The sequence below is a fragment of the Musa acuminata genome, chromosome BXJ1-8 (assembly GCF_036884655.1).
Source record: "Musa acuminata AAA Group cultivar baxijiao chromosome BXJ1-8, Cavendish_Baxijiao_AAA, whole genome shotgun sequence".
Classification (NCBI taxonomy): Eukaryota; Viridiplantae; Streptophyta; class Magnoliopsida; order Zingiberales; family Musaceae; genus Musa; species Musa acuminata.
In genome coordinates this window covers 44,962,065-44,979,965 of record NC_088334.1, presented here as the reverse complement: position 1 = coordinate 44,979,965, position 17,901 = coordinate 44,962,065, and the positions used below count along the sequence as shown (strand labels likewise).

The 17,901-nt window shown below is 36.6% G+C and overlaps 3 protein-coding genes and 1 long non-coding RNA gene across 9 annotated transcripts; all 4 read right to left on the bottom strand.

Moving 5' to 3' along the window:
• Positions 1-479: 479 nt before the first annotated feature.
• On the bottom strand, positions 480-1,708 carry LOC135586332 (E3 ubiquitin-protein ligase ATL23-like). Its single transcript, XM_065194249.1, has 2 exons — positions 1,286-1,708; positions 480-578 (listed from the first exon to the last, which is right to left on the bottom strand). Exons 1-2 carry the CDS (start codon positions 1,706-1,708, stop codon positions 480-482), a joined length of 522 nt encoding a protein of 173 aa, XP_065050321.1.
• Positions 556-8,464, bottom strand: LOC135585790 (ASC1-like protein 1). Of its 4 annotated transcripts, none has more exons than XR_010476115.1 (7): positions 8,155-8,464; positions 5,854-6,083; positions 5,597-5,752; positions 5,203-5,388; positions 3,630-3,811; positions 3,009-3,379; positions 556-913 (listed from the first exon to the last, which is right to left on the bottom strand). XR_010476115.1 is itself a non-coding variant. In XM_065080094.1 (7 exons), exons 1-6 carry the CDS (start codon positions 8,290-8,292, stop codon positions 3,348-3,350), a joined length of 924 nt encoding a protein of 307 aa, XP_064936166.1. In that variant the 5' UTR covers positions 8,293-8,464; the 3' UTR covers positions 556-913; positions 3,306-3,347. The 4 variants fall into 4 exon arrangements, 3 of the variants coding, with proteins under 3 accessions (XP_064936166.1, XP_064936165.1, XP_064936164.1); XM_065080094.1 differs by having other exon boundaries at positions 3,306-3,379; XM_065080093.1 differs by lacking the exon at positions 556-913 and having other exon boundaries at positions 2,916-3,190; positions 3,306-3,379.
• An 821-nt stretch (positions 8,465-9,285) lies between these two features.
• LOC135589163 (uncharacterized) lies at positions 9,286-13,057 on the bottom strand. Of its 3 annotated transcripts, none has more exons than XR_010476621.1 (4): positions 12,809-13,057; positions 10,336-10,468; positions 9,749-9,840; positions 9,286-9,685 (listed from the first exon to the last, which is right to left on the bottom strand). It is a non-coding gene; the product is annotated as an uncharacterized LOC135589163 (long non-coding RNA). The 3 variants fall into 3 exon arrangements; XR_010476620.1 differs by having other exon boundaries at positions 9,749-9,797; XR_010476622.1 differs by lacking the exons at positions 9,286-9,685; positions 9,749-9,840 and adding an exon at positions 10,033-10,213.
• Positions 13,058-13,961: 904 nt separating this feature from the next.
• On the bottom strand, positions 13,962-14,783 carry LOC135589162 (basic leucine zipper 43-like). The gene has a single exon (XM_065081459.1). The coding sequence runs from the start codon at positions 14,691-14,693 to the stop codon at positions 14,208-14,210; it is 486 nt and encodes a 161-aa protein (XP_064937531.1). The 5' UTR covers positions 14,694-14,783; the 3' UTR covers positions 13,962-14,207.
• Between the last annotated feature and the right edge of the window lie 3,118 nt (positions 14,784-17,901).

Genomic DNA, 17,901 nt, shown 5'->3' with positions numbered 1-17,901 from the left:
ATGAATGAGTTTAAGAATAACATAATTATTTTTTTTATTTTCATCATGCTCCAGTCAAATATATCCTTAATTGATATAAATATTATTTTTGGATCAGTCAAAACTTAGAAAAATAATATCTAATCAAAATTTATGCCACACAAATAATGTTAGCTATTAGAGATGGTAAAAAAATAATTAAACATACCACATCAGGAAAGCATCTAGAGGTTATGTTGTACAATTAAATCAATAATTACAAGAACAACATTTTATATTTATAGATATATTTTCAATAATTTATGATATTTCTATATATATATATATATATATCATATAATATCAGTGTTACCCTTAGGTTTTGTTGCATATATAATGATGCACCAAGAGATGCATTTGCCTGTAGAAATTGTAGCAACCAGTTAGAATTTAACTGTGTTCTTGTGCTCTTTTTGAGGTTATATGTGATCATTTCCCTTTGATTCTGTTTCATCAAAGGGCTATTCCAATGAGTCCATCTTTGGATCATAGAGCACAAGAGCATATGAGAGAGATACACTCCTAAGACTGGAGATGTCAGATAATCTAAATGCAGTTATCTGATTAATAATTAATCATGTTCAATCATAATATGTCAAAGGATTAAACACCTCACAGTAAAATACTGCTAAAATAGCCTTATAATTCATTGACACTTAATCCTCCATAAGCCACTTGAACATTGGCAGCATTACTAATATTTCTTCCAGGAAGAAAAGAATCTTGCATCTATTCTCTCTCTCTCTTTCCTTTTCTTTGAAATCCACAGCAATCTTCTTCAGCAACCAGACCATAAATTTTGCAGGCAAAGAAACCTCTACAAATGCATGAAATCTAACCTCTCTGTAGGGAGATTTTTGTCAAGCTGATGAAGCTGATCAACATATATATCCTTCTACAATACAAATAGAACTGTTAATATACATCTTGAATATTTGAGACTGTGAAACTTCTCAAGCATGGAATCCTTTCTCAAGCATTTCTAATTTGTCTGATATCAAACTTTGATGAAATTGAAATGACCACAGCAAGTCCTTTTGCATAGTTCATTGTAAAATGAGCTAGTAACAACTCTGCATCAAATACTCCACAATAAATGATCTAAACCTGGTAAACCTTGAAGAATGAGCTATATGCAAAGGCAACAATAACATCTAATATGAGATCATGTTTACTGTTCTCTAATACTCAAGCTAACTCTATAACAAGTTTCTTGCTCAAAGAGTGCTTGGCTACACTAAACTTGATATCCTAAGAACCATTGTACCTGCCCCATGTCAATCCTGGCTCCACCATCCTGGGTGGCCTTTCTTCCTCTCTGGCCATCCACAGAGGTCCGGCATACCGGGCAGCTTGGCCTCTGCAGCAGCCAGGTATCCAAACACTGTGCATGGAAACTATGACTACATGATGGAAGCAACTTGCAGGAATCACCCACCTCAAAGTTCTCCAGGCACACAGGACAGTCAGCTGTGCAATGGATGTTCTCTTCTACTGCTTCAAAAGCATAACAAGGGAGCTTCTCCAGGACTTGCAGGGATAAGCCCTCCGATGCATCAGCAGGTGTAGACAAGCTGCTGAAACCCAAGAAACCTCTTCTGGTTGCTCTCCAAGACATACAGATTTGAATGAGCAAGAACACTCCAATGCCACCAAATACTAGGCCAATGGCTGCAAGCTTGTTGTTCATTCTATGACCCTCAATCCTCCACCAACAGTCTTTAACTTGTGAGGCAGTAGGATGTTAATATGACTCCATTTCTAGAGCATGCGATGCATGACATTTTATTTACATAATTTTGAAGAATTAGTCTTGTGAAAAAGACCTTACACTTGTTTTGCAACTCTTTTTCTTTTTGTGTGTTGAAGATGGTGATTCCTGACCAACATATAGGCTTTAACACGCATATTCCCAAAAGTAAGCTACACATCCTGCCTCCTTATTAAACATAAATTTCCAAGAATTTGTGACCAATGAGACACAGGTGGATGATTTGGATACACCTATTATACAGAAAGAAGGCATGGACAAAGATGTAGACCTGTAACTTATTTGTTGCTCAGCAAACTGTGTCATTCCTATCACCTCCTCTGATGTACTTCTGTCCCTTATTTTTGTTAAATGCTTCTAACTTAATTTTCTGCAGTAGACTAAAGTGGGCAGCAAATTGATATTTGAGGGTCAGGCAGGTTGAACAATTAGCTTCCAACCTAAGCATCATTCATTGTCACCACCTCCAAAAGAGAAAAGGAAAATGTCTAGGTCAAAAAAGTTGGGTGCAGGTGCCAACTTCACAAAGTTTTCAATTTTCTTCAAGATGAGAGAACCTAATCATTTAGAACTGTCTGATGAGTAAAAAATATTTGGCACATCTTCAACAAAGATATGAGCTATAAACTTCTTAAAGAAGAAGGGAACAAAACCTAATCATTTACTACCCATATGAACAATCTCTGTGAACTTCTAGCAAGGTTCTAAGTTCACATGGCACAAAGATCTCAATTTCCAACAGATACAAGAGTAAGATTTCGATCCTTCCAGAAAAGAAAGTCAACTTGAGAACCATCAAGCTAGTGAATAATGTCATAATACAAATTTATCAAGACCTAATTAGAGCAACACACTAGAGATTTTACAGTAAGGTGTTGGGCAAAAGAAGAATGGATAATATTAAGGCAACATTGGAGAAAGTTAATGATAATATTGGTAAAGATAGACTAAAAAAATAAAGAGAAACTTTTTATTAAATGCAGTACCTTCAAGCTATTAATGTCAGATTATCAGCAATCAATGTCTATTAATCATTTTAACATGCAAATGTCTCAAGGGATAAGCCATCTAAAAAGCAATATTTTTCCTTTACGCCCAATTGAGGATCAAATGAATCAGGAAAGAGTTAGAAAGAAGCACAAATATTTTCAGCTGGTCACAATTTATAATTCATATTACCATACACAAAGGGCACACTTGGGAGCATCAAATGAACTACCTTTTTCAGTGAATCTAACATCTAGCATATCAGCAGTGTCTGATCCTGCTTCCTATTTGTTTCTTGAATAAATATAGGAGAGCTGTTCCATTATTGAGTAGTCTCCAATGAGAAGTTACAAATAAGATAAATACACAAGAAGATTACTGGTTCTGAAAACTGAAGCTTAGTCTGAAGTTAACCTGGAAATATAAAACAAGTCAATGTTTTCTTGTTTACTATCTGCGTTGTTTCATCTAGTAAGAAAAGCAACATAAGCAAATCAGCACATAGACATCATGAACATGAAATATTTACTTTTTGGGCTACGCAACAACATGTATTATTGAACACCCCGAATCAATCTTCATGTTGCTCTTCATCTTCAGAATCTACACAGTACAAGAATACCGAAAGCAAAAAATTAGAGAATGAGCATTCTAAAAATACATAATAATAGAAAAGAATGCCGTGCCATACAACATTATAATGCCTAAAGGCCATAAAATTTTGTAAAGCTCCCAGAACCTGACTTTAATGCCTTAACTGTATCTTTTTATATCCACCATTCATTAATAGAATGTGGATAAACATCTGGTTGGGGGAAGCTTCATATGAAATAACAAAAGAAACAGCACTTACCTGATCTAACGTCATCACCAACTTGTCCTGATTGGATTTGTTTCACAAGCATCCGGAACATTAATATCCACCAGTAGATATGAAGAACAAGCAGTGAGAATAGAAGTGTGTTGAAGACATAATAATATATGGGTCCTTCAAACTTATGTTTTTCTTTGTCCAAAGTCAAGAGAACCTCGTAACTGTCATTCAAGAGGCAATAAGGCAATAGAACAACATAGACAAACTCTGGTCTAACTGTATATCATATAGAATTTACTAACTGTGTCTTCTGCTTGTAAAAGTATAAAAGAAAAAAAAAAAGAAAGAGGAATGATTAATCTTTTACTAAACCGTAGGCATACACGAAAACGAATGCTGGGCTAACAGCTATGTTCTCCAAGATGCATTCTGAATGCAATAGAAAGATCCTGAATAATCTTCAAGGCCAAAATCATTAAAAGGCTTACATTTACCTCAGCAGTTGATGTATATATGTTTTCCTTTGACAACTACTGAGCCAAGATACCTTTAAGAGAGAAGCTTGAACTACAATATAACATCTGCTTTTACTGACAATTACCAGCAAGACTCTGTTCCATTAGATTGATAATTTCCACAACCTTTTCCAATTATTTAATGATCATTTCAATTACCTGCTCTCTTTTCTTGTCAATCTGCATCTTCTAAGTGTTAACTAGAATTATTCTCATTCTAAGCAAAGATCCCATTACATTCTTCATTACTTTAAGAATGACGAGTCAGCCTCGTTATGGTAAGCATCTGCAAATCTGTGATATATACTCATGCTTTAGGGAGTCTACACCTTATGCTACCAGTTTTAACATCAAAAAAGACTCCGATCCGAAAGTTTTTTGGTTGTGTGTGTAACACTATTTTGAAGTATCCAGAATTCATACATAAGTAAATTAAACATTGATTGTAAATAAATGAACAAGAAAGAAAAGGTTTCCTAAGTCATCTCAGCATAAAGGTCTATTAAAGACATCCAGGATCATATAAATAATCTACATGCTTCTTAGACTTGCTCTCCATTTATCGAAACTCTTTCTCCATTCTCCTTCATTTTTATTAAAGAGAACAGAAGTACGAAGATGTGTCAGAGGAGTTCAACAACTTAGTAGTCCCCTCAGATCTCACCTTCTCCTTCAAGATAGCCTCCCAATAGATCCCTCATCTATAACAAAATGAGCAAGTGATTCTCTCTTATGTCACAATAACAGAATCCCTAATCTTGCAAATAGATTTCCGTTTAGTTTGAGGCTAAAAAGTTCTGGTGAGGTTATGTTATCCCCTTAGATCTCACATTCTCCTTCAAGATAGCCACCCAATAGATCCCACATCTATAACAAAATGAGCAAGTAATTCTCTCTTAATTCAGAATAACAGAGTCCCTACTTGCAAATTGGTTTTCCTTTAGTTTGAGGCTAAAAAATTACAGTGACGTGAACAGATTGCACCAACTGCCATCATGTCCTTAGTTCATGTCCATAAAACTTGAAACTGCTAGCAGACCAGAATTTCCATAAAACATTACCATTTGATAGCACTTGCATAAGAAACTGGTGCTAACCTTGTACTTCGAAGGATCCACAAGGGATAATATATAAGACGAAGAATTATCCATGAAGCAACAAATAAAAGAAATGTTGCATTAGCAAGCAGCTCACAACCGCCATACTTAGACATTTTCCCCATTTCCAAGAATACGTCACTTGCATCATGAATGGCTAAAACAACTGAACCAACACGAGCAAACCTGTTTGAGGTCAAAGAAACTTATAATATCAAAACAAGTCAACTAAGTCATCATAAGAATTCAAATTAATTAAGCTAGCCAAGTCATCCAAAAACATGAGCAGTTCAGCACGATCTCAAACTATTCCAATGAAGTAAATGGCCTTACAGGATGATCAAAATAGAAAATGGCAGCGGATAACCCTGCCTACTCCATCATTAAGACTAACCTGAATATGTAAGACAGCACAATGAGAACAACAGTTGCCATGTGATGAGACATTGATACTCCAAAATCTGATCTTCTTGTTTCCCAGAACAAAAGTGCAAAAATTGAATATGTGTAGAAGCCAGCAACATACATATAGACAAATTTAAGTTTTAATCTGGAAATCAGGAAATGATAAATTGTTAAAGTTAATACAATACGATGCTACATCAATGAATGCTTATTTCTAACAAGCAAATAATTATAAAAATATCTTACTTAATCTTCTGATCTGGCCAGACCTGATTCCCTGGCCCTACCCAGAAGTATCTAGTATTGGTGAGCCAGGGCTCGTTATATGTAACAGATAGAGCCAGAAGTTCGCCTGAAAGAAAATAAACAAACTTCCAAGCTGACTCCTTAAATTTATTGATCTTTTTTCTCCTGCTATCTATTCCGGTGCTGAGCTTTTCACTTGATTTTTGTGGTATAAGTCGCTTTGCTAATTTCTATAAGAAAAAAAAAAAGATTATCCAACACATAATAAGCAACATGTACCTGATAGTACGAAGAGAAGATAATCCACAAATCAGTACCAGCATGAATCCATAATAGGTTAAACAGATGATCCATGACTAGATTGGTCAAAATTTACATGTAGCAGGGAAAACAATTATTTTTTGTGTTTAATTGTTCCAGAAATTGCTTAAATTATGACCAACAGTTTGATATCAAATATTCAACAAAGTCCTCAGCTTAATGAAACACATATACCAAACTAGAATTTAAATAGAATTAATCAACTGTCTCTTACAATACCTAGTTAATTCAGATGGCGCTGATTTATTCCTCATGTTGACATAATTAGAACTATTGAAAAAGAAAAAAACAGTAGAATGTGGTATTGGCACCCCAAACACACGGCGATGTACTTACAAGTTCATTGATCCCAGTGTTAACATTGAGCATATAAGTGTGTATCTAAAACAGAAGAAAAACTTCCTGGCAGTATGTGTTTAATATACTCATAGGAGTTCCAGAAGGCAAAGGCCATATTTCCACGCATCCTATCCTCTATCTAGTCTTTGGTGTTTATTACGTTCTTCAATCTTTTTAGCATAAGTCTGATTATTCTACTATTTGTGAATCTCTCACATGTTAGGTGGAATAACATGATTTAGTCTCAGTAATACTCTCTTTAAAACCAGCTAATATCAATCAACCAAGATGTATTAAGTAAATACTCATCCGTGTTGTTTTTTTGTAAGTGTTCAGACTGATATGGTATCTGTCAGTATGGTATAGTGTACCATGGTATACCATTACGGAGAAATATAAAACAATAATCAAAATCCTAATGTTCTTGGTTATGGTCAATACATTATGGAAAAATACATAACTAGTACAGTATATAATAATTGAGGGACCAGTGTTTGGCTCCATGTACAAAACCATTGGGTGCATGTCCTTACTCAAAAAAAAAAAAAGTTATGTCAGCAAAAGATGGAAAAACTTTAGATCTCTTTTAGGAGTCATACCATAAAGGCTTTAGATTGGAGATAATAATTAAGCCACTTCAAACCTTTTAGCAAAATTCAATTCAATTCAGCCTAGTTTTACATAACCTTAGTACCTCTGTGCTAAAAGCCACAGCTATTCTGGCCTTTTCAAATTAAATATAAAAAGGTTGGTCCTGGTTCCTGACTCCTGAGCACAAGGCTCCTACCAATGCAGGGTTTCAAGTGAATCAACATATGCAGCCTTTTCCTTGGAAGGAAAAGACTCAATTGTAGTCCAAATCTGTAATTACAGCCTTCCAAATTTTTCATTATGTGCTTGACAATTTTATTCATGTCCTGATATCCAAAACCATTTCCATGCCTTCCGTGGAATAAAGGTAGGTGAGAAAAAGTTGCTGATACCGGTGAAACAGAGTTGACACTCCGAATAAGAAACACCTAGAATTGGCTAATTATTATCTTAAGATATAAAACTAAGATGAATTTTTATGCAACAAAATGCTATCCAAAAGACACAAAAGTCATTTTATGTTACAGAAATTCAAAATTAGAGTATGAGTATCAAGGAACATCAACCAAAAAAAAGGTTTAAGTACAAAGAAATGGTCAACGGGAGGTTAAAAAAAAGACTCAAACATTGTACAACACTTGCTCCATCCATTAACCCAGGCTTCTCTAACTAAAATGGAATTTGATAGCCTTGAGAAAAAGCAAGCTCCATATGAATCCTTTTACACTTCTATAAAATGTTTATCGATAATTAAGTCGGAGCTAAAAACAAAGCCCTAATCGAAGTTAAAGAAACCCAAACAAAAAGAAGCTTCCAACGTTTGCTCAAGCAACTTCCTCCACACGCGTCCCTACAGCTGTTCTCAGTATGAGAAGAGATTAGAAAAGAGATTAAAGACCAAACTTGAATCGATTGCACCAAAATTTAAGGAAAATAGAACAGACACCGACGTCAAGAAACGTTTTTGGGAGACGAATCCGACCGAAGCGTACGTTTTCATGAATCAAGGCATGGCAGAAGCGGAAACAGCAGGAGGCACGAATGACTGACCTCAAACACGAACCTATCGAGGAAGAATCTGACCGTGGGGAAGAACAGCGCGAAGAAGGGCAGCGCCACGAAGTCCTCGTATGTCGGGTACCCCTCTTGCCCCCAGTCGACCAATCGCCATGCTTCAACCAAATCCATGGAGTTCGAGATCGACAAGAAATCGCCGACGAGGACGACTAGGTGCGAAACGAGAAAGATTTAGGAGACGGGGAGACTGCTAGCTCGATCGATCGATCGATCGATCGGTGCGGAGTCCCTTCGCCAGACCAAACGGAAACGGCCGAAGAGGTTTACCAAACCACAAACAAGAAGGCGAGTGCATCTGTTAGTCTTTGCGCATACGTCCATGTCAGGTATAATAATACGTATCCGCTCTGAGAACATTAAAATTACATGTACACCTCCTATACATAGTGACAGATTAGCAATATGCAAATGATGATCTTTAGGTCAAATAAACTAAGGATTAACATTTAAATTTGTATTTATTGTGGCAAAATCAATTTTCTAGATTTTTCTAGAAAATTATATACAGTCTTGGGCAAATTATAATTTTTTTGTTTTTAAGACTTTCCTGACCCATTTTTAGAATTTAGAATTCCCTAATTGTGTCTTTTGTTTTTCTAAAAACCAATTCAATTATAATATTTTTAATATGATTTTTAACAATATTAAAAAAACACTAAAACATAGTGTTAAAACACTATAAACATAATGATTTTATAAAATTTGTATAAAAACACTAAATCATAATGTTTTTATACTGTGTTATAATATTATAAAATAATATAAACAATATTATAACTAAATTGGTTCAATGAACCTATGGACCGATTTCCATAAGGAAAAGAAAGAAAATTGATAAATCATTCAGGAGTATTACAAATATTATACAAAAAAAAGATACATTTTATTAAATTTCTAAAAATTGAGATACTTCCTGAGAAAAGCCCGAAAAAGACTTTTTCCTCAAATTCAACCTATCATTATTGTTTGAGAAATATTCAAAATTATACAATAATGTTGATATAATTAAAAAATAATTCTAAAAGGGATTAAAAAAAGTTATACAGTAGACATATATATATATATATTCAGGAATATCTATATAGTATTTATTTCATTGCAGGGGCAAATGTGTAATTTTACTTCCAACTTGGAAATAATTAAAGGTGTTGCCACCAAGAAACAGGAAGTACCAAATAGCAATGTACTCTTGTGATGCCAATTGCTTGGCACCACATGCAATGTACATTTGCTCCGATTGTAGAGAAGCAGCAATTTAATAGAACCAGTTGGCAAAGAGAAGTCAAAGTCAACAGCAATAAATAATATGCATGCAGTCTGCATTCTCGCTCCTGGGGCTACTAGTGCCAGCTAATTGGAGAGCTTGATCCATGATTCGGGGGCTCTATAAGATTCCAAATGTAGAGGTGGTAGATGTCAAAATCTTTGTCAAATCTAAGACAGTTGAAGGACAGTGTCTCCGTAAGGAGACAGATTGATGATCTCCATTAATGCCACAACAGATCTGTTGAATCAGAGGATGTATTAGAGCACAATAAAGACCACAATGAGTGCATTGATGTCTCACCTCAAGCGAGTGCAAGAATGACTTTCTTCGATTCGATCCTTGCTAGATCCTGCATCGTCGAATGACTTCCATTATGTCCGAATTTTGAGATTCTGATATAGAAAAAAGATTATGAAAAAAAATAATTGGTGCACTATGTATGTTAGGTCTTCAAAACACTAGAATTATTATTTGGACCAATTGTATTGCTGATGCATAATAACTCCACAAAACAAGCTACATAGTTCAAAGCTCAACTTTGCAGACTATTGTTATTGAAGTCTATATTTACTCGAAGCCAAACACACACAAATGTGAGTAGCTAACATTTAAACATGAATAAATAAATATTACAGCAATCTTTATTCATAGAAATAGCTACAGAAAAGATGGGAGTCAGTTTAATGTAGCTCCGTAATCAGATTTCCGGTCTTATACAGCTCAACTGAATGTAATCAAAAGATCAATTGCATCTAACAGTCTTTTCTGCAAGGCCAAATAGTAGAAAGAATTCAGCATTCAGAAGGACTAAGCAAAATTACAAAATGTCGACAAAGTGTTCAAGAAAAGCAAAAGGAAAATAATTACATTTGTGAAAGATCTAGTACCTGAACTAGCACTGATATGGGATTAAGAGGCATGTGAAGCTTGCACACATTTCAACGTAAAGCATCTGTAATCACAGGTTCTTATCAATCATTACCATTAGGTATGATGCTTCACGGGTTTGCTACCTATTACCTGAAAGAAAAATAAATGCATAATTACTGCATCTATTTGACATTTTAATAACTAAGAATATTTCCATATGACCAGAATTTCAGAAATCTCCTGCAGGAATTCTACCCTTTGATGACATTCATAAGATAGTTTCCTCGATTTCGACAGTTCAAACTGATGTTTACATCAATGCACCTTAGGCATACCTGTGTGCATGATAATCCCATCATATAGTTTAATTTCAATCAAGATATTTTAGTATGGCACGCCAATGTGTCGTGTAAATTTATCTAAAATTCTGGGCTTGACTGCATTCTTGTTGCTACCATAGAGTCCACTACAGAGTCGATGCATTTCAAATTATTGCATATGAACTTTACAGCACAAATCACAAAATTGTCTAGTGTTGAAGTTTATACTTCAATGCATTGCATACTAAAACAAGAAATGGGTCAATATGCCACACCAGTAACTCGGGTGTCCATATCTGTTGACAAGAATCAGACATAAATGAGAGGAGTAAGCAAGAAGAAAACATGTACTAAATGGCATTATAAAGGGAATTCTCATTCCACAAGTAAATCAGCAAATCAGTGGTACAAGCAAAATTAGAGCAATTGTACAAATCCACAGAGTCTTACTGGTATTGCTGCTACACTGCCAGATGCTATATATAGGTCATACAGCGGTTAGATAAAGATGACCTTCAACTGTAGTTGGAGTTAATCTACCAAAAGCGCATACAAGAAGCAAGTTTTGTCTCTGAGAACAAAGAAATTGGTTCTCTCACACCATCTACTGACCATCTTCTTCTAAGTTGTTTCTTCATCCAGCAAGGACAATCAAAATAGCTAAGTGTTCACATATAACTCTTAACTTTAGCTCGTGATCTGCTTGAACTCACTGTGCTCAATACCATACAAATTTTCCCATAAACAACTTGAATGTTCATCTGAACAGAACACAAACAAGAGTCTGTCAGTTTGTGGTTGTCTCATTTACACCCCTAAACACCACTTATACTTTTGCCTTTGCCAAGTTATTATATGCGCAAGTACTGCATTTGACATAGGACAAGTTGATATGAACATTTATTTCGGAATCAAAGAAGGAAAGAGAGAGGAGGAGAAAGATAATAATCTTTTAAAAATGGAAATGACAACTACCAGACTCATTTTAACTTTAGAAGTAACTCATATGGATAAAATACTTCACACACGTATATGGAAGATGCAATTATACCATCGGAAAAGGAAAGGTGACCGGACATCGCTCATACATATACAATGTGAGTGAAAAAAAAAACAAAAATTACTCATGCATTCATCAATCAGTTCATGCTCGACTGATAGTCTTTTTTTTTTTTCTCATTTATATAGACAACCTATATATAAAAAAATATATATATATATATATATATATAAATAAAATAAAATAAAGAAACTAACATTTCATAAATTAAAGTATATCAACATATATTTTCATATATTTTGGTAAATATATCCATTCGATGGGCTTTCACCTCCAAGAAATCTTCAATTAAGAAAAAAGCTTTCTTGTATAGACGAAACCTTCAATAAAGATTATAATCTTTAATCAAAATTAAATTTCAATTTCCTTGATTTTTCCCTCGTTTTCTTCCTTTTTTTCCTTTTCTTGAATAATCTAGAAAGCTAAACTTGAACCATGGGTGATTTTGTCATGTGGCAACATATGACATTTGTAATATAACCCTAAACTATTCGAATCCATTCAAACTAAAAATAAAGTTAAATGGTATCGCATCAACATTCCTTCATAAAATAATCGTAAACATCTATTATCTAAGACAAGCATACTGGTCACTGCACCACAACTACTCTGAGTTTTAGGAAACTTTCACTCTTGTAAGTGGCATACGGCAGCAAACAGTATCATTATGGTGACAAAAAAAAGTGGACTTCCAATTCCTTCTAATTAAAACTAGTTTCTTACTTGTAACTCATGAGACCCAATCAATACGACGGTGACCAGATTACTTGCACACTCTCTTGGACTAGGATATCCAGAATCGAACCAAAAATGCATTGATGATTACGACTTGCTTCCAAATCCAGCTCCTTTACACATTTTATTCTTGTGATTTGCACAAAACAAGTTGTAATCCACCGAGTTCTTCTTGATTCTCCTCAAGAAGGCAGATCTTGAAATCCAATCTTGCAGCGAGTTGAATGACACCAGCCAATTAGATTAGGAAAAAGAAAAGAAGCCGCATCATCCAAGCACATACCGAGATCAAGACAAATGGAAACCTAGAAGAACCATGCTAACGACCTGACAACCAGAGAACACAAGCACGGAGGAGCTTATCAGAAAGGTTACCTCTGCGACCGACGCGCCCAAATCATGACGAAAGGAGCCTCGAGCCGCGGATGAAAGCGACGGAGCAGAGGACGATGGCGACGAAGGCGAAGACCCCGAGAACAAACATGAGAGATATCCCGGCGACCGCGAGGTCCGCCGCCAGCTGGAGGAGGGGGAGAATGCTCGCCATCTCCATCAGCTCCTTCATGTGTTTGTGGAAATGACCACAGACGAGTCGGCCCCCCGCGATCGCTACATCACATTGCACCGTTCCCAAACGACACGTACGCTTACAGACATAGTCGTTAGATATAGATTTACTGGGTGCCCTTCGCACGCATCTCAAAGCATCCATCACATCACCACGTGTGAAACTGAAAGCTCTGTTTATTTTCTTTTTTAGAACATTATCCATTTCATTTATATTTACATCACCTGAAATGAGTAACCTTTTATCTATCCCCACAAAAACTATATATATATATATATATATATATATATATATATATATATATATATATATATATATATATATATATATTCGAAAAAAATCCCCCAATTCTAAAATTTTCTAGTATTATTTTTTATCTAATACCTGAAATACTTTTTTTCTGTTTGTTTTTTTCTTTTACTATCGACCGGATGAACCGATCTAGTTAAAATATTTTTATACTGTGTTATAATTTTTTTGTAATTATTCTGAAATAATTTAAATTTGCTCTTCAATTTTCTCCATGTAGCAAACTAATGGTACAAATATTACAGAGAGAACAGGCTTCCCTATGTGATATCAGCTTGCATCAGGGCTATGAGAGAATACTATTTGGTGTTTGTGAGCTTGGAACATTAGATGAGGCACAAAGAACAAACCACTTTGAGAGAGAGGATTGGGTGGAAATGTTTTACTGATCAAACTTGATACATGGATCAAAAGGACTGAGGCACAAACCAAGACTTCAGTCTGCTCCATATGAAACCACCAGAGAGCAGACATGGAAGGAACAAATTTGTATGTTTAGGAACAAATCATGGCCACATTCTGCAGGATGTAATCTGAAACAGGGCATAGCATTCATGCTCTAAGAACTGCCATGAAGGCATTTCCTTTTGAGGTACTGCTGCATGATCACTCTGTTGCCCTTTAGGTAGAATGAGTTTGGAGAAATTTCCATCAGTCTATAATTGCTCTTGAACTTGTGATTTTAGTGGATGCAGATCGATCAGGTCAGTGTTTCTGAATCTTGTTAGATCATGCAACTCAAATTAGGTGGAATTGTTTGAGACAGGCTAATGCTCATGCCGCACAAGAAAGTAAAGGAAGAACACGAAAAACGAGCCCTCTCCCCTCGTCGAAGCAATCCTGTAGTTGCAGTGGCCTGTCACTCATCTGGTCCAGTGGAAGAAGAAGGAAGCTAAATCAATTCGCTGCAAGGTTCTCAAGTTTCCTCCGGAGCTCAGTGTTCTCATCTCTCAGCTTCTCATTCTCGGAGTTGATCTCATCACGCTGTCTCATCACACGGTTTAGCTGGTCGAGGAGCCGGCGGTGCACCGACTGGAGATACATGACCTGCGACCTCAGCTCACTCAGCTGCTTCTGCTTCCTCATCCGCGACCGGCGAGCCGACTCCCTGTTGGATTTCATCCTCCTCTTCTTCCTCTCCTCCGCCAAGCTCGCTTGGTGGTCACCTGCCTCATCTGAGGTTGCACCAGAACCGAAACAGGAGCTTGGAAGGCCGAGGTCGTGCATCATTGGCACGGCCTGGAGCTGTGCCAGACGAGGTCCAAAGAGACTTCCACAACCGAAGGAGGTGACGCAGTTCTGAGGCATGCCGTAATGGGCTGGAGAAGAAAGTGGATTGGAAGGTGAAAGGTAGTGAATGCTGGCAACCTCTCCTTGTTGCATGGTGAAGAGAAAGAAGTGCTAGGAACAAACGAGAGAGAAGGGGAGGAAAGGTTGAAGGATAGGGGAGGATAATAAATAGTGCAATGGCGAGTTAGGGAGAGACCCACTGCAAGCACTTTTAAATAGAGCAATTGGCCTACTTGCATCCATGGAGATGAAGCTGATGCATGCATGCCTCTCATGTATGTGTTCACCTAACATACAGAGCAGCATCTCAATTATGGCTGTCCGATCGTGATCAAACAGGAGTGATGTGCAAATGCTGCACCCACCCATGACATCACAGCTTCATGGTGGTGTTACCATTAAACCTACGGCTGATTGGGTAACAGTGACTGGCATTTGCCACACAGCAGGGCACTTATGTCATGATGTTGCTGGGTGTCTGTGGATCATGGATGATGGGATCACAGAGCTTCCAGCATGCAAGATTGTGGCCATGGAAGCAGTGTGATGTAGTGGTTGAGTGTTAGGACACATAACTGCCCTCATGGTGTGCCATTTTGTCGAAAGAGAATGGATGTTTTAGGAGGTAAACATGAAAGAAGAGGTGCAGAGAGAGAGAGAGAGAGAGGTGCAATTTAGGTGTGATGATGATGCAATGGCAGTCACTTTCTGTACTGGAATGTAATGGATAATTAGGCAAGAACAAGTGGTGCCAAGTTTATCACACAATGACATCATTCTTTTAAGTTTATTTTGGTCTGCAAGATCTTGTTTGATCTCCTAACATCTCATATATAATGCTTTTTCTTTTCTGAAAAGAATTAACAACATCTTGAATATTTTAATGCTTTTTTGTTACTTGCTTTATTCTAATCTCACTGTTCTCATCTGCCAACACTGTTGGGAATAACTTTATCTGCTTCACTGGTGCTCCAAATTTTACTTTCAGAGTTTGGTTGCAGCATCTTAATGCTAATTCATCAATTACATTTTGTTTATAATGCATTGACTTGACTAATATTCCGATTTCCATATGTCAAACATAGTGGATAGGAAAAGGAAACAAGAAATTAAGATGTGATTTCTATGTTGCTGTGTGTTCAAGTAAATGCAGAACAAAGAGACAATGACAGCCTTCCTTTTTCTTTAGCATCTGACAGGGATCTCCAATACAACCCCTTTCTCAACTGACTATATTATTGTCAACATGCCAAAACAAATGTAATGAAAGGGTTGCGCACAGTATGATCTCCATTATCAAGTATTTGAAATCTGTGAAAATTCTCTCTTTTTTGTGTTGACTTTTGTCCTCAGGTCAGACAAGTTGCCTGAAACTTTAGTTTATTGGCTTGACTTGTCATTCATGCTGAGAGACAGTAGCTTGGTGGATGATCGATGATCGATGATCAAGCCTTAATTACTATGATAGATTTGCTGATACTCACATCTTTGAATTATGACCAACCTCTTCTTTTTCTTCAGGGAAAAAGATGAAACCAATTAATTTCAAATTGCATAAGACCTTACGGATACCGTAAAATACTTAGAGCGAATAATTCCTCGTGAGCTCATGACATAACATCCTACTGAGAGAGATGAATTCAGAACACATTCTAAAGCTGCTATCTGAGATATGATTCTGATCTTTTTTGCATGAGTTTCTGCTTTTGGCTGTCACCAGTGCTTGTCCTCGTTAATGGCCTTTTCGCTGCTACCACACACACACACACACACAGATTCCATGCTTCCCATGTTGCTCCAACACAGCATGAGTTAGTGAGGCTGATGCCTCTGAGAGTTGCCATCATGATATTGACATGGCAACCGTTGTGCCACAATTCATTTTCACTATGGATAGTGCTTCTTGCTGACATGTGAATTCACATATGAATTATGATTTTGGGTAGTATATGAGTTATTATCTATCCAAAAACACCTTTTGCAAGTATCCTTTTTCTGTTTGTTTTTTTTATTTGTTCGGTCTATTTTCCATCTTTTGGATAAAGAAAAGAGGAGAGTTTGAGATGTCTATATACCTATATTGTGATCAAACATAATAATTAGAATTGTTTGAGAATAATAGCCACAATTCCATCACATCTTGTACATTGATGTTACTAGAATTGCCCATTGTTTGATAGGTTGGTGGTAGGATGACCACAAGCTTGCTAAGCGCAATGATATGATGTTTGGTAGGCTCAACTATTTGATGTACTTGCAAGCAGCCAATAATGGGATGGAATTGTGGGACAAAGGCAATGATTGAGATCTTTGGATTTATTTTTGGAGTATGGAGTGCAGATTTGATTTGATGACTTGGAAATCACTTGTTTGTCGATGTTACAGGGAGGGATTTACTTTACGTATTAGTCTGTAAATTTCTTTTGATTTTTCTGTCTAATTGAAAATATTGATTTTAAGAAAACCAGCTGAAAATAACATCAAAAACTTTGTGCACAATCCTGAGGCAATTTTCGTGTCTCTTTCTCTAGAGTTAGTTCACTTTGATTTCTTGGATGATTAGATTGAGAAAATCTAAAATATGTTTTTTTATTATTATATTTGAGTAATTTTTAGATCTAACCCATATGCAAGAAATCTAATAATGGAGTGATGCTTTCAACTTTTTAGCCTATTTGATCATCATGTGAGTCAGACAACTAAATTGATTCCTTTATTCTATGATGGAGCTCTCCATTAATACCAATCCCTTATGATCTATGTGCTTGAGTTGTTAGATTTGTTGTCGGATTTGCATGCAGAATCCAGCAATGGAGTGGCTGACTGCATCAAAGCGATGATTCCTTCGTAATCCAATGGCTTTGCCCATCCTAACATTTTGCGTCTGATGCAGCGGTACTGTAAGATCACGAGCTCTCGTATTGCTTGCCTCGACATGACTCGCCTGAAATGGAACCAGCTCCGATCCTTCTCCTTCCACCTTCTTGCAGAAACCACAAGCTGTACTTGGCATGACGAGGAAGGTGCTGGAAAAGACTCTCAAAAATAAGGAATCATAGCGCGTGTGCACCATGAAAAGGCTTTGACCTTTGTCTGCCATGGAGGGGCATCACTTAGCATGGTGATCCCCCACAGGGAAGTGCTGCGCGAGGCCGACGCCAGTGTTGCACCCATTACACACACCCAGTCACCTCACATCCCGTTATTCCATATGATCATTCATCTTACGATCATGTTATTTCTTTCTGAGACCACTCAATTCATCCAACAGGTTGAAATCATCAACCTCTATGCTTCGGCC